The following is a 12685-nucleotide window of genomic DNA, read 5'->3' as shown; positions in this document are numbered from 1 at the left end:
TAAATATTTTGGAATTTTTTTGGACAACGTTTTGGAATGACGGTAACCAAGGAATTTCAAAAATTTAATGTGAATTTTATATTATTTTTCTTTTAATTTAATCCTCTAATTTAAAAAACAAATTCAATGCGTCTTTTAATCAATGTTTTTTGTCGTTAAACGTTATAATATTTTGATGTGGCATGATCGTTTACAATGCAAACACAATAGTCGAGAGTAATATATTAACGTAACGGATAATATGATAGATTGGTTAAATTATTAATTTAAATATGATAAATGTATTATACAACGGATGATATGATAGATTTACAAAATTAATAATACAAATATAACAGATATATTGTCATATCAACATTATGAACTGTCACATTAATATTGTGAACTGACATATTATTATTATAACATAAAAAAAACATTGGTTAATGTGTCATATTGAATTATTTTCTGAATTGAAGTACCATATTGAAAAAAAATATGAAGGTTATAATGATTTTCTAAAAAATACAGGGGTTTGAAATGTCTTTTTACCTAAAAATATAAATAAATAAAAATTTGGTAGAGAAAAAATTAAAAAGAATAGCAATTAAAAAAATTTCACATAAAAGAAGAGTTCTATACAAAGTTCCAAAGTAGTTTTGAAGATATGCATTGACCTTTTGTTGTGTTTATAACCACTTAATTGAAATTTGTAATTCCTTAATATACAGAGCAGAGAATTAAGATATTAAAAGTTATTAACAGATTTGTGTTAAATATAGTATTTTACCAAATTTAAAATATCAACGGTTGCAACACACTTCTGAATCAACTAAAGGTATATAAATAATTATTTAATACACCTATATAAATTTTAATTTCATTTAATAAAATTAAAATGTTATCGAGTACTTTGTTTTTTATATTATTAAATATAATTTGAGGATACATGATAATATTAGTATTATAATTCACATGTAAAGTTAAAAGTTTACAATATCAATATATTTAATATTTAATAATTAATAATAATTCTCTCTCTCTCTCTCTCTCTATATATATATATATATATATTTATTTATTTGGATTATGTTTTTAATATCAATCACATATGATTTTAATATAATTTGGGCCAATTCGGAAAAAAAACAATATCACCCTTAATATTTGGTTTTTCTATCCCAATATCTCAAACGGGTAAATTATTTAGCCTAATAGGTTAATAGAGATTTTAATTTGTAATCTACGATATTTGTTATAGTAAAGGATAAACTTGTCACGTCGAGGTGATAAGTTTATTTAAAAATATTTTTTATTGGTCCCAAGTATGAGGGCTCTAGATGGCTTAATATTTTAATATATTCACATGTACTCGTCATCTCGACATGACGAGTCCACTAAAAAATTAATTTTTAAAATTCATTAAATAATTTAGAAATTTAAAAAACCTTCAAATCTCATCACATTGAAATGACGAGTTTGCTTTGAATTTTTTTAAAAAAAGTCTCCGTTGTGCAACATACAACTTTAGAAATTAAAATAATGAAGAAAATGACCTTAATAAAAACCCTTTCTAATACATACAAGGTGAAAAGAGTGCACATGAAATATATTAACCATTATCAATGTCATGAGTTACAATAAAGATAATAACTTCGTGACAAATTAAGTCAAAAATCAACGCATTCCTTAATCCAAGTGCCCAGGAGGCCAACTCACGGGCTACCTTATTATAAATACGTTGGACAAAAACCACTTTGAAAGATACATTGGTCTGAAAAATGGATCGATCTTTAGCCATATGAAACCCTAAAGTGGACAAATCTACCATATCACGAGACAATTTATTAGGCACTATTGTTGAATCAGTCTCAAACACAGCTTGGTGTCAATGGTTCTCTTGAGTAAACTTTAAACCGACAATCATAGCATGGATCTCTGTAAGACCCGCTTCGATGCAAATGGATGGTGATAAAGCCATACCGCCCAACGGTAAACCTATGGAGTCCCAAGCTATAACAATGGCAGCCAACTTTCGCTAAGGGTCGAAGGCCCCATCTATGTTAATTTTGACATAATCTAGTTCAGGAGGAAACCAATAAGCAATAGATCCTTGCAACGAGCGACAAGAAGGGAAACTTAAAAAATTAACTGTTGAGACTTGTCACATCGACGTGACAAGTTTCTTTGGATAAATTTTAAAAATATTAAAAAATAAATACAAAATAATTGTATTACAAACTAATACAATTTATAATAAAAATTATATATATTTTCCTAGTTCTTGACGATGCCGATGAGTGGTTGAATGATAATGGCACGAGGCTCGTCGAGTACATCGGTGTCGTCTGCCTTGATCATCTTTGTCTTCATCTTCGTTTACTTCTTGAAGAGGAAGTGTACTGAACATCACTCCACTTTGAGATGCACATTTGAAATACTGTGATGGGCTTATGGTTTTTGATGCCATCATTGCTGTCATTGACTCGACTTGACTATGTTGTTGGCCATATATATGATCCCATTCACCCTCACCCGTATATTCGATTAAGATGCTTGAGTGCTTTGCATTGCATCCCATAAACCTCTAACCCAATTCGGTTGAGACTCCGTTGAAGCATGATATTGAGGATAAAACAAAACTGGTCTGAGATGCAAAATAATTGGAAAAAGTAGAAGACGAATATGTCGATGATGATTTCTTGGCCTTTGTGAATTTGACATTTCATTATTCCCGTTCTCCACTTTCTTCCAATGTTGTTAAATATAGTTTTCCAATTGCTTTAGAATTTCGAAGGTAGAAAGAAATGTCGAAATCAAGGTCAGCGGGTGTATTCTCGTAACAAATAGGGACTGATAAATAACGTTGATTTCATTAATAAATGTAGATAATATGTTTCCTCGGCCAATTGTCTTTATGTTTCCTATGCGTATCAATTCTATAGAGCTCGTTCATATCAAATACTTGCATAAGAATCAATTAATGAGACCCAAACTGTCGCAACACTCTATTTGCGGCGTGCATCTCAACAATCGTAAAGTGTAGCAAAGGCGTAACGGGACACCACAACCCTGGCCCTTCAAAAAATCCTGGTGGCACTAGCCGGTAGATCTCATCGTCATAAAACAATATCCAAGAAAAATGTAAACATTAATAATAAAAGTTAGTATAAATAAAGTGAAGAAATTTAATTAAATTTTAGTAATTTTATAAAATTAATATTTACCACATGTCAACCGAAGATATCAATTCTTATTCATATATCTTTTTTAGTTGCATCCGACAACTTGGCCTTGGTAATTTTATGTCGACATCTAAATAATATAAAAAATAAAAAAACCTAAAAATTAAATTTAAAATTTAAAATTTTACTAAAAAATAATGTTAGAAAATTACCTTGCAGCGTGAGTAAACTCAACCGGGACTGTTGTAATTGGCGTAAAAAATGTGAATCGATACCATGCATGCGATTGTAGCAGGACTAGAAAACCTGTTACATTTGATTTTTAACCTCGTTCGTTGATTGTAGCCTTGCAAAGTTCCCGGTATAAAAAGTCAAAATGGCCAAGCCACAACTAATGTTATGACACTTAGTAAAATTCTTCAATATCGAAAGATACTGAATGTACGCTAAATTACTAGATTTATCTGGTAACAATATCCCTCCAATAAATTAGAGCATATACACTCGAGTTGTAAAAATATCTTTGGTAAAGTCGTTTGTCATGTTAAATTCATACTCCAACCAAGTGATCCGTATCCGGTACCCCTCTAAGACCTCTGATGGTGGCATTTTTCCTAAAACTTTGTGAACAATTCCGAATCGGTCGAAACTATTATGCCTCACTACCGTCGCACCATTAATCATAACACCGATTTGGTAAGCGACATCTTCCAACGTAATTGTCGCTTCACCACTTGAAAAATGAAAGTATGCATCTCCGACCTCTAACGTTCAATCATATTTGTAATCAATGCCAGGTTCACCTTAAAACCACACAAAAATGTCGTTGGATACAACCCAGATTGTTGCAAATATATAATAATCTACTGATACAGATTTCTGAGAGTTATTCTTCGTTGACGAATGCCCCATTCTTCTTCCATACTAAGCTCGAGTGAAGAAATATGGACATCATCTCGCGGGTAGACATTTTTAGAAATTTTGTAAAATATTTGAATTTCTCTTAATTTTTTCTTAACAAAACACAATAAAAAACTTAAACCCCGAACCCCTATTTATAACACTAAACCCAACAGCCATAAACGTCTTGTTTTTTTTCCTCATAAATCTCACTAAATTTGTCACCTCGAGGTGATGAGTTCCGTTCTGAACGTCACAATTTGATTGTTGCAGTTGCCCGTTGTGCAACGACTAGTTTTTTTTTAATTCAATGCAAACTCGTCATCTCGAAATGATGAGTTTTTTTTTTTTTTCTTCTTTAAATTTTTTAATGAAATAAAAGAAATTAAATTATCAATGGACTCGTCACGTCAATGTAACAAGTCCCTTGAATATATTAAAATATGGCCCACATACCGAGATCAATAAAAAATATTTTTAAGCAAACTCGTCACGTTGAGGTGTCGAGTTTACCCTTTAGTGTAGCAAATTCCGTAAACTACAAATAAAAATATATGTTGGCCTATTGTGCTAAATAATTTACCCACCTAGGGTATTGAGAGAAAAAAACCCTAATATTTTGGATGGCATTATACAAAGGTGGTATATTGATGGGCTTAGATTAGTGTTGTTTAAACCCAGCCCAATTATTCATCATGCCATTTTTAACACATTATCCTCCGATAATTTGCATTCTAACTCGAAAATTTTGATTTTAAGTTAACTTTTTATTTAATTATTAAAAAATATTAAATATTAACATAATTTTTTATATATAATATATGGAAAACGGACGGTAAGGCAAAACCAATTTGATGGTCCTAATTGTTCTTATTTTTTTATGGCCCTAATGGACGCAATTGAAAATGTAATAAGAATCACACCACATATCATCGTTTCAATTGACTTGTCTATAAAAATGCTTAGCTTTTTATGTGCACTCGTCTTCTCAATAACAAACTTAAATGGCAAATTCTATTTCTACATGGAAAAGGAAGGGAACACATACGATTCCCTTCTCTAAATGGAATTCATAAAGATCGACCTTTGCCTCCCATTGTTTAAAAGATTTCTCCAAAGTAATTAATTAAACACCTTTTCCCTTTCATATCGCAAACAAACTGGATCGAACTATATCAACATTCTATGTCGGTAAAATTCTACCGTCTTACGAAGGAAAAAAAGGAAAGGAAAAAGAAAAAAAAGAAAAGAACGATAGAGAGAATAAGTTTCTCTTTTCTTTTCGTTATGGTCCAGATCTTTTTTATCGATGATCTTATCAAAATCGCTATGTGCAGGGCCATGGCTGGGGGGCGCAAACTGCGCGACCGCGCAGGGCCTTCCAAAAATGGGGCCCCAAAAAAAAATATATATATATATATAGTGGCGTTTTATCAATAAACGCCACTATAGATAGACCTATTGCGACGTTTTCTCAATAAAACGACACTATTATTGCTGATTTTTTATAGAACGCCTTTATAGATGGATCTATTGCGGCGTTTGTCAAGAAAACGCCACTATTGTTACCCCAAAATCGAATATATCTAGAAAATAGGGGCCTCTTTATACGAATTTGTACAGGCCCCCGAAAACCCTGCCACGGCCCTGGCTATGTGTATAATCGATTCAATTTTAGGTAGCTTAATGACTGGAAACATTAACATGTATGCCAACTAATAAACAGTTTGTAGAGTCCATCACATGTGATAGGGTCATGCAATTGTGACATTGCCGAAATCTGTTTGGGGGATGAAATTAGGCCTTTCTTGTGGCGTAATGCTCTCGGTGACGGTGTCGATATGAAACTTTATTGGCACCAAATCTCCACAATGGAAAAATGATATAAATAAATAAATAAATAAAAGTTATGCTAATTAGGGAAAGATATAATCTGTTAAAATACCTAAAAGGAGAGCATATTTGTCAAAAATATCATTAGGGTTTTAAAGTAAAGGGAACTGTCATTTATTGCCATCTTAATTTAAAAAAAGATAAATTTTATATGGCGATACAGATCGAATCGAACGCGTAAATTAAATTTACACATAAGTAATGCGCTAATTAATTATTTTATTAGTAAAATAGATAACTTTCGTTTTATATTTTGAATCAGAAGAAATCTTTAAAAAATATAAGTTGGAAGTTCACTAATCCAGATTCATGCATGGAGTTTTAGAGACACGGAATTTAGCTTAAGAAGTACGGAATTGTGCAATCTCAATGGCTTTCTTGCTTAATCACTTTGACTGAATAAGCTTTGCTTAGATCATATAGTTATGTAGATCAGATTATGGATCGTTCGATTTGCGTCGACGGAAAACGAAAACTGAGAAACGGGGCGATGAACGGAGACTTTCTCCTTTTCTCCATATCAAAAAGAAATAAAGGGATAGTTATGTTTACTATTTGGGACAGGAAGAAGATGACCGGTAACATAATTTGGTACATATCGTCTTTTGCCATTAACTTTAGGCTTATGCAACTCACATGGGGAGATCATATAGCACGATTAATATTCACCCCCCATGTTCTTTAAGAAAAATATAATAAAAGAAAAGGCTTCGATTTTCTTAGCGACAGTTCCATTTGACAGTCTACAAATATTTCATGGTAACATAAAAAACTTACATGTCATATTAACAAATGAGAATCTTATAATAACATTATAAAAGTAGGATTAAAATTGATAGACCAAAATTGTAATTTGACCAAATTGAAAAATAGAAAAAGGATTCGGTGAGCAATAGATGGCATGGGAAAGTTTCAAAGATAGCTGTTTGACCAAATTTGACCAAAGTGTCATATTGTTGTCGCTGATGCTTGAACCCGTAACCTTTAAAAACAATAACGATTTCTTTAACTACTGCGGTAAGTTGGTTCGTGTCTATAGATTGACATTGTGGTGAATAATGTGGGACTTTTATGATAATTAAGGAAATGGACTGCAACAAGTCATGACACTTGATGGGTCCCTTTTGTGCATCATGAAACCAGCATATTTTGGCCATTCAAAATGTCAATTCACATACATAGTGAACAAATTCCCTACTTATTCACTAGCTTTTATTGTGTAGATTTGGTCAAAAGGCAATTTGATCCAAACAACTCCCATGATTTCACCACCATTGCTTTAGGGATTGTGCCTCCACCATGCTTTGGTTTGTCCCTCTTCCCTTTTTCTCTCATAGGAAAGACGCATGAAAATATCACACCACCTTTCATAAGCGAATATTTATGAAATGGATGCACTCAATATTGTTAATTTATAGGGTAAACTACATATTTAGTACCTAAACTATCAGCTTTGTTCCATTTTAATACTTAAACTTTCGATTTTTTCAAAACCACACATCTAATTTAATTTTTGTTTCATTTTAGTATCCATCCGTTTAAAACTTTAGTTTTTGTTTCATTTTAGTACTCCATTCAAAATTTAACATTAACTTTTAAAAAATGAAAGTTTAGTTACTAAAATAGACCAAAATTAATAGTTTAGGTATTAAATGCTTTAAGTTTTAAGTTCGAATTCTACTACCATTATTCTTGATGAATACTCTGTAAATTCCTATGTAAAGGTATGCCCTAACCCTAGACGAGCAGAAATACTCTTTCCCTAATTGTTTTTACGAAAAATATATAAAATAATGATCATAATATCGTGTTTAGGACTATTAAGGATTTTTAGGGATACCAATGGTAGCTACTACGTACGGCCACCGGAAATGGGGGAGTTTGGGTGGGGGGATTTGCACAACAAAAGCATGACATCTTAAAATCCGTGGCCATATTATATTTTTGTTGCCTTGTGTGGAATGTGGTCCCACCCACTCATTTCCCACGCGTCGGCCATTCCCACATTTGGAAATTACACGTTTCGATCGATGAGGAAACCCCTCTTCCTCGTCGTCATCATCATCATCAACCTCTGCTCTCTCACATACATAGGAACTTCATCCCTTGCTTTGTTGCTTTGCATGTGCACAGAAATTCTTCAGCTAAATTAAACCGGTTTTCCTAAAAAAAAAGGTTAGTGAAATGACTAAACTAACATTTGGACCGGGCACGTGGCTTGTCGGGATTAGTTGGATTAAACAGTAACAGGTGCCGACTTTGGTGTATTGAATCATGGCCCACCTTTCATAATCTTATTCTAATGCCCATTTATAAAGAAAACAGCCATGCCAACTCTATGTAACATTATATTTTTTTTCCCTCAGCAGCAGCCATTAGAAAAAAAGATCCCACCATGTTCTTCTCTGGTAAACTTTCTGAATCCCAAGTTCAAAACTCTCAATTTCGATACTGAATTATATATATACATATATATTCGAAGGAGTAACAATGGAGAGCACGGACTCATTGACCAGCTCACTGCAACCGAACCTCCCACCGGGGTTCCGGTTCCACCCGACGGACGAGGAACTAGTGGTACACTATCTCAAGAAAAAGGCTAGCTCAGCTCCTTTGCCAGTTTCTATTATTGCTGAAGTTGATTTGTACAAGTTTGATCCATGGGAATTACCAGGTAAATTGAAATATTTAAAAAAATATTTTTAAGCTTTTTTAAAAATTATTTAATGGAAAAGTGAAAAAAATATATGTTTTGAAAATTTTGATATTGGGTTTTCAGCAAAGGCAACGTTTGGTGAGCAAGAATGGTACTTTTTTAGTACGAGAGATCGGAAGTATCCCAACGGAGCGAGGCCGAACAGGGCGGCTACGTCGGGTTACTGGAAGGTGACGGGAACCGATAAGCCGGTGTTGACTTCGGGTGGTACTCAAAAGGTTGGTGTGAAGAAGGCACTGGTTTTCTATGGAGGGAAGCCACCTAAAGGGATCAAAACCAATTGGATCATGCATGAGTATAGGCTTGCTGATAACAAGATCAACAACAAGCCCCCTGGATGTGACTTGGGCAACAAGAAAAATTCACTTAGGGTAAACCACTTTTTGTCATATTTTATTCATTTTACTGCTATATGGTGTCAGAACTTGATTGTTTGTGAACTTCTTTATTCTCTTTGTAGCTTGATGATTGGGTGCTATGTAGAATCTATAAGAAGAGCAACACGAATAGACCTCTTGAACACGATAAAGATGACTCTTTGGACAACATGCTCGGCACCGTACCGCCTTCGATATCGATCGGCAGCCATCATGACGCAAAATTCCAGTTCTCGACAAAGGGAACAAGTGCACATTGCTTGAAGCTCGAGAACATAGCATGTTAGATGGAATGCTAGGGGGTGGTGATGGGATTAACAATAGTTCCATTTCTCATCAGTTGGGATGTTCAAGCTCAAAGGGAGACGAGGTTTTTTGTCCTCCGTATCAACTTCCAGGGCTTAACTGGTACTCGTAATTCGGTTTTCATGCACTGTATTCGATAGATACACCATCTACAGAAAGAATATATCAAAAATTTTCCAGTAGATTGGGATTTTGGTTTATCGGGGAAGAGATAATTAGATGAGTCGAGCCTCATTGTTTCTTTGAGTGTAACATGTAGCTGCCAAAAAGTTCCATCTTTTGAGGCCATAGGTAAATTTTATACATATACATATGCATATGCATATAAATATACATATACATATATACGAGGATTGATGGAAACAGCATTGAAATCTTTGTACAGAAATCCTAGTTGTAATTTGTATAATTGGATGATTATGCACACTTTTAATATATTGATTGTGGTTTGTGTATATCATTTTGTTCCAAGTTATGGTCAATCTCCATCAACCCTAGAGGGTATAAAAGCTTTTATTTTCTCTTTTTGTTTTCCTTACATTTTTCTTATTCTTCTGATTAGTTCAATTTTCTAGTTCCCTATAATTAATACATGATCACGAGGAATATGATTCGAATAATTTTAAAAAAATTGTAAAAAATTAAGATTTTGGTATGCAATCAAAAGCATGCAATGCGATTATGTATATAGTTCAACTAAAAAGTGTCCACTAGATTATTACCCTATTAAATTTCAAAGCTTCCCATTGCTTAAAATAGGGATGTCTAATGTAGGTCAGCTTTAATATATGACTAAGGAAAGACGCAATCGAAAATATTAATATTTTTTTAACATTTCCGGCAAAATGCTACCTAAAACATTATTTTTTTTCTACTGGAAATGTTAATATTGGGCGCTACCTAAAATGTTATTTTTTTTCTATTGAAATTAAGTAGCGAAATTAACATTTCTGGTAAAAAAAATAATGTTTTAGGTAGCGCTTTACCATAAATGTTAAAAAAATATTAACATTTTCGGTATGGTCTTTCCTTAGCCGTATATTAAGGTTGTCATACAACATACCTAAAACGTTTAACATTTCCGGTAAATCGCTACCTAAAACATTATTTTTTCTACAAGAAATGTTAATATTGGGTGTTACCTAAAATGTTATTTTTTTCTACTGAAATTAAGTAGCGAAATTAACATTTCTGGTAAAAAAAATAATATTTTAGGTAGCGCTTTACCATAAATGTTAAAAAATATTAACATTTCCGGTATGATCTTTCCTTAGCCGTATATTAAAGTTGTCATACAGCATAACTACCCCTTAAAATAGTGTATATATATATATATATATATATATATATATATATATAAACTTGAATTTGGAGAGAAAATAGATTTGGAAAAAAAAACCTAAAATTAAATTGTATTACTTACTAATAATTAGAGACTCATAATTATCATTTGGCACTAATAGGTATGAATGTTCAGTAATTGGTTGATAAGAGTTGAAATATATGGGTCCATACTATTTTTAACCATTTTATTTATTCTATAATTTAATAAACTAAAATATTCTTTTTAATTCTTGAATTGGTGATAATTGTGTTTCAATATATTTAAATTTACGAAATCGAATATTTAGGAGATATTTAAGTGTGGAAGTCATTTTCTTTATAATAAGACATTAGTTTATTATATTTTATGAAGGACGATCGTATAATATTACGTTAAAAGAATGAACTTATAAAATTTTAAAAACAAATAAATTTATTAATAGATACCATACCAACACCTTCTTCAATCCTCTGTATTTTGACCTAGCTAGGTCACACAAATTGATATTAAGAGGTTACCTCACAATTATCTTTTATTATTCTAATACGACTTTATGTTAGTATTTGTTATAGAGAAAATAACCTCAGTGATCAAAAATGCCTTATAATATACGATTTTAACCAACTTTTTTTGGATTTGCCAAAATGACCAACTAAATCGCAACGCGATCGATAATTCGCAACGCGATCTCCGGTATCGCAAATCAGTTTCCAGATTCGCAACGCGAACTTCGACTATCGCAATGCGATTTTCCAAATTCGTTGCGATAGTCCAAGTTCGCGTTGCGATTTATTCCAAATTCGCGTTGCGATAGTCCAAGTTCGCGTTACGATAGTCGAAGTTCGCGTTGCGATTTATTCTAAGTTCGTTGCGATAGTCGAAGTTCGCGTTGCGATTTATTCCAAGTTCGTTGCGATAGTCGAAGTTCGCGTTGCGATTTATTCCAAATTCGTTGCGATAGTCCAAGTTCGAGTTGCGATTTATTCCAAGTTCGTTGCGATAGTCGAAGTTCGCGTTGCGATTATTTCAAGTTCGTTGCGATAGTCGAAGTTCGCGTTGCGATCTGGAAACTGATTTGCGATACCGGAGATCGCGTTGTGAATTATCGATCGCATTGCGATTTAGTTGGTCATTTTGGCAAATCCAAAAAAAGTTGGTTAAAATCGTATATTATAAGACATTTTAGTCACTGAAGTTATTTTCTCTTTGTTATATTTAGTTTGGATAAAGTTCACATACATAATCCCTTCAATTTATTCTTTTATTTTATTTAAATTTGACTAAAATTAATTTAGACAATTCAATTATAATTATATAATTCAAATAAAATAAAGAAAATTGGTTCGAATGTTCCAAACAACGTATATATGAAAATCATTATCATTAATAGTAATCGAGAGTAGAAAGACACGTAACGCACATACATATGGAGCAGTTAAGTGTTCAGAGAACAAGGAAGATGCATTAAAAGCATGGGCTTAGACTTGATATTGAGGGTTAAAACTTGAACAACAATCTTTTGCCATGCTGCAATCACTGTGCTCTCTCTTTTTTGGATGCAATCATAAATTATTGATTCTTCTGACTAAGGGATAAATTTAATATCCCTTAACTAAAATATCAAATTTATATGGACGAAAACAGTGTCGAAATATTTATTTTTAAACTTTTAGTTCGATTATATAATATTAGATTTGAAACTTTGATTAAATTAGATTGAAAAGATGTGAGAAAGATTCATGTATCTATGACTAAATCCCACTAAATTGAGAATGTACCGATTGACAAAGATAGATAACCCCCTAACCCTACACCGTTAACCACATCTAACGCACAACCTCCACCAAGTCCCATCACACCCACAAGCATCTCTATGTTTCATTAGGTATATATATATTTTTTTATCAGATGATTATAAAATAATATAATTTAAATATTTTTTAACCATTTGATTGATTGTTTAAACATTTAAGAATAATAATAATTTTTTTAATTATTGAAATAA

General features: G+C 32.4%; 1 protein-coding gene across 1 annotated transcript; it reads left to right on the top strand.

The window, feature by feature from the left end:
* Positions 1-8348: 8348 nt before the first annotated feature.
* LOC120159102 (NAC transcription factor 56-like) lies at positions 8349-9638 on the top strand. The gene is given in 4 exon segments (XM_039169769.1): positions 8349-8631; positions 8737-9044; positions 9134-9280; positions 9283-9638. Coding segments are annotated over 4 exon segments (825 nt in total). The 5' UTR covers positions 8349-8447; the 3' UTR covers positions 9469-9638.
* The last annotated feature ends 3047 nt before the right edge of the window (positions 9639-12685 follow it).

Source organism: Hibiscus syriacus, unplaced genomic scaffold (assembly GCF_006381635.1).
Source record: "Hibiscus syriacus cultivar Baekdansim isolate YM2019G1 unplaced genomic scaffold, ASM638163v2 tig00111342_pilon, whole genome shotgun sequence".
Lineage (NCBI taxonomy): Eukaryota > Viridiplantae > Streptophyta > Magnoliopsida > Malvales > Malvaceae > Hibiscus > Hibiscus syriacus.
The sequence above is the reverse complement of the archived record's forward strand: the minus strand, read 5'-3'. Positions and strand labels throughout refer to the sequence as shown.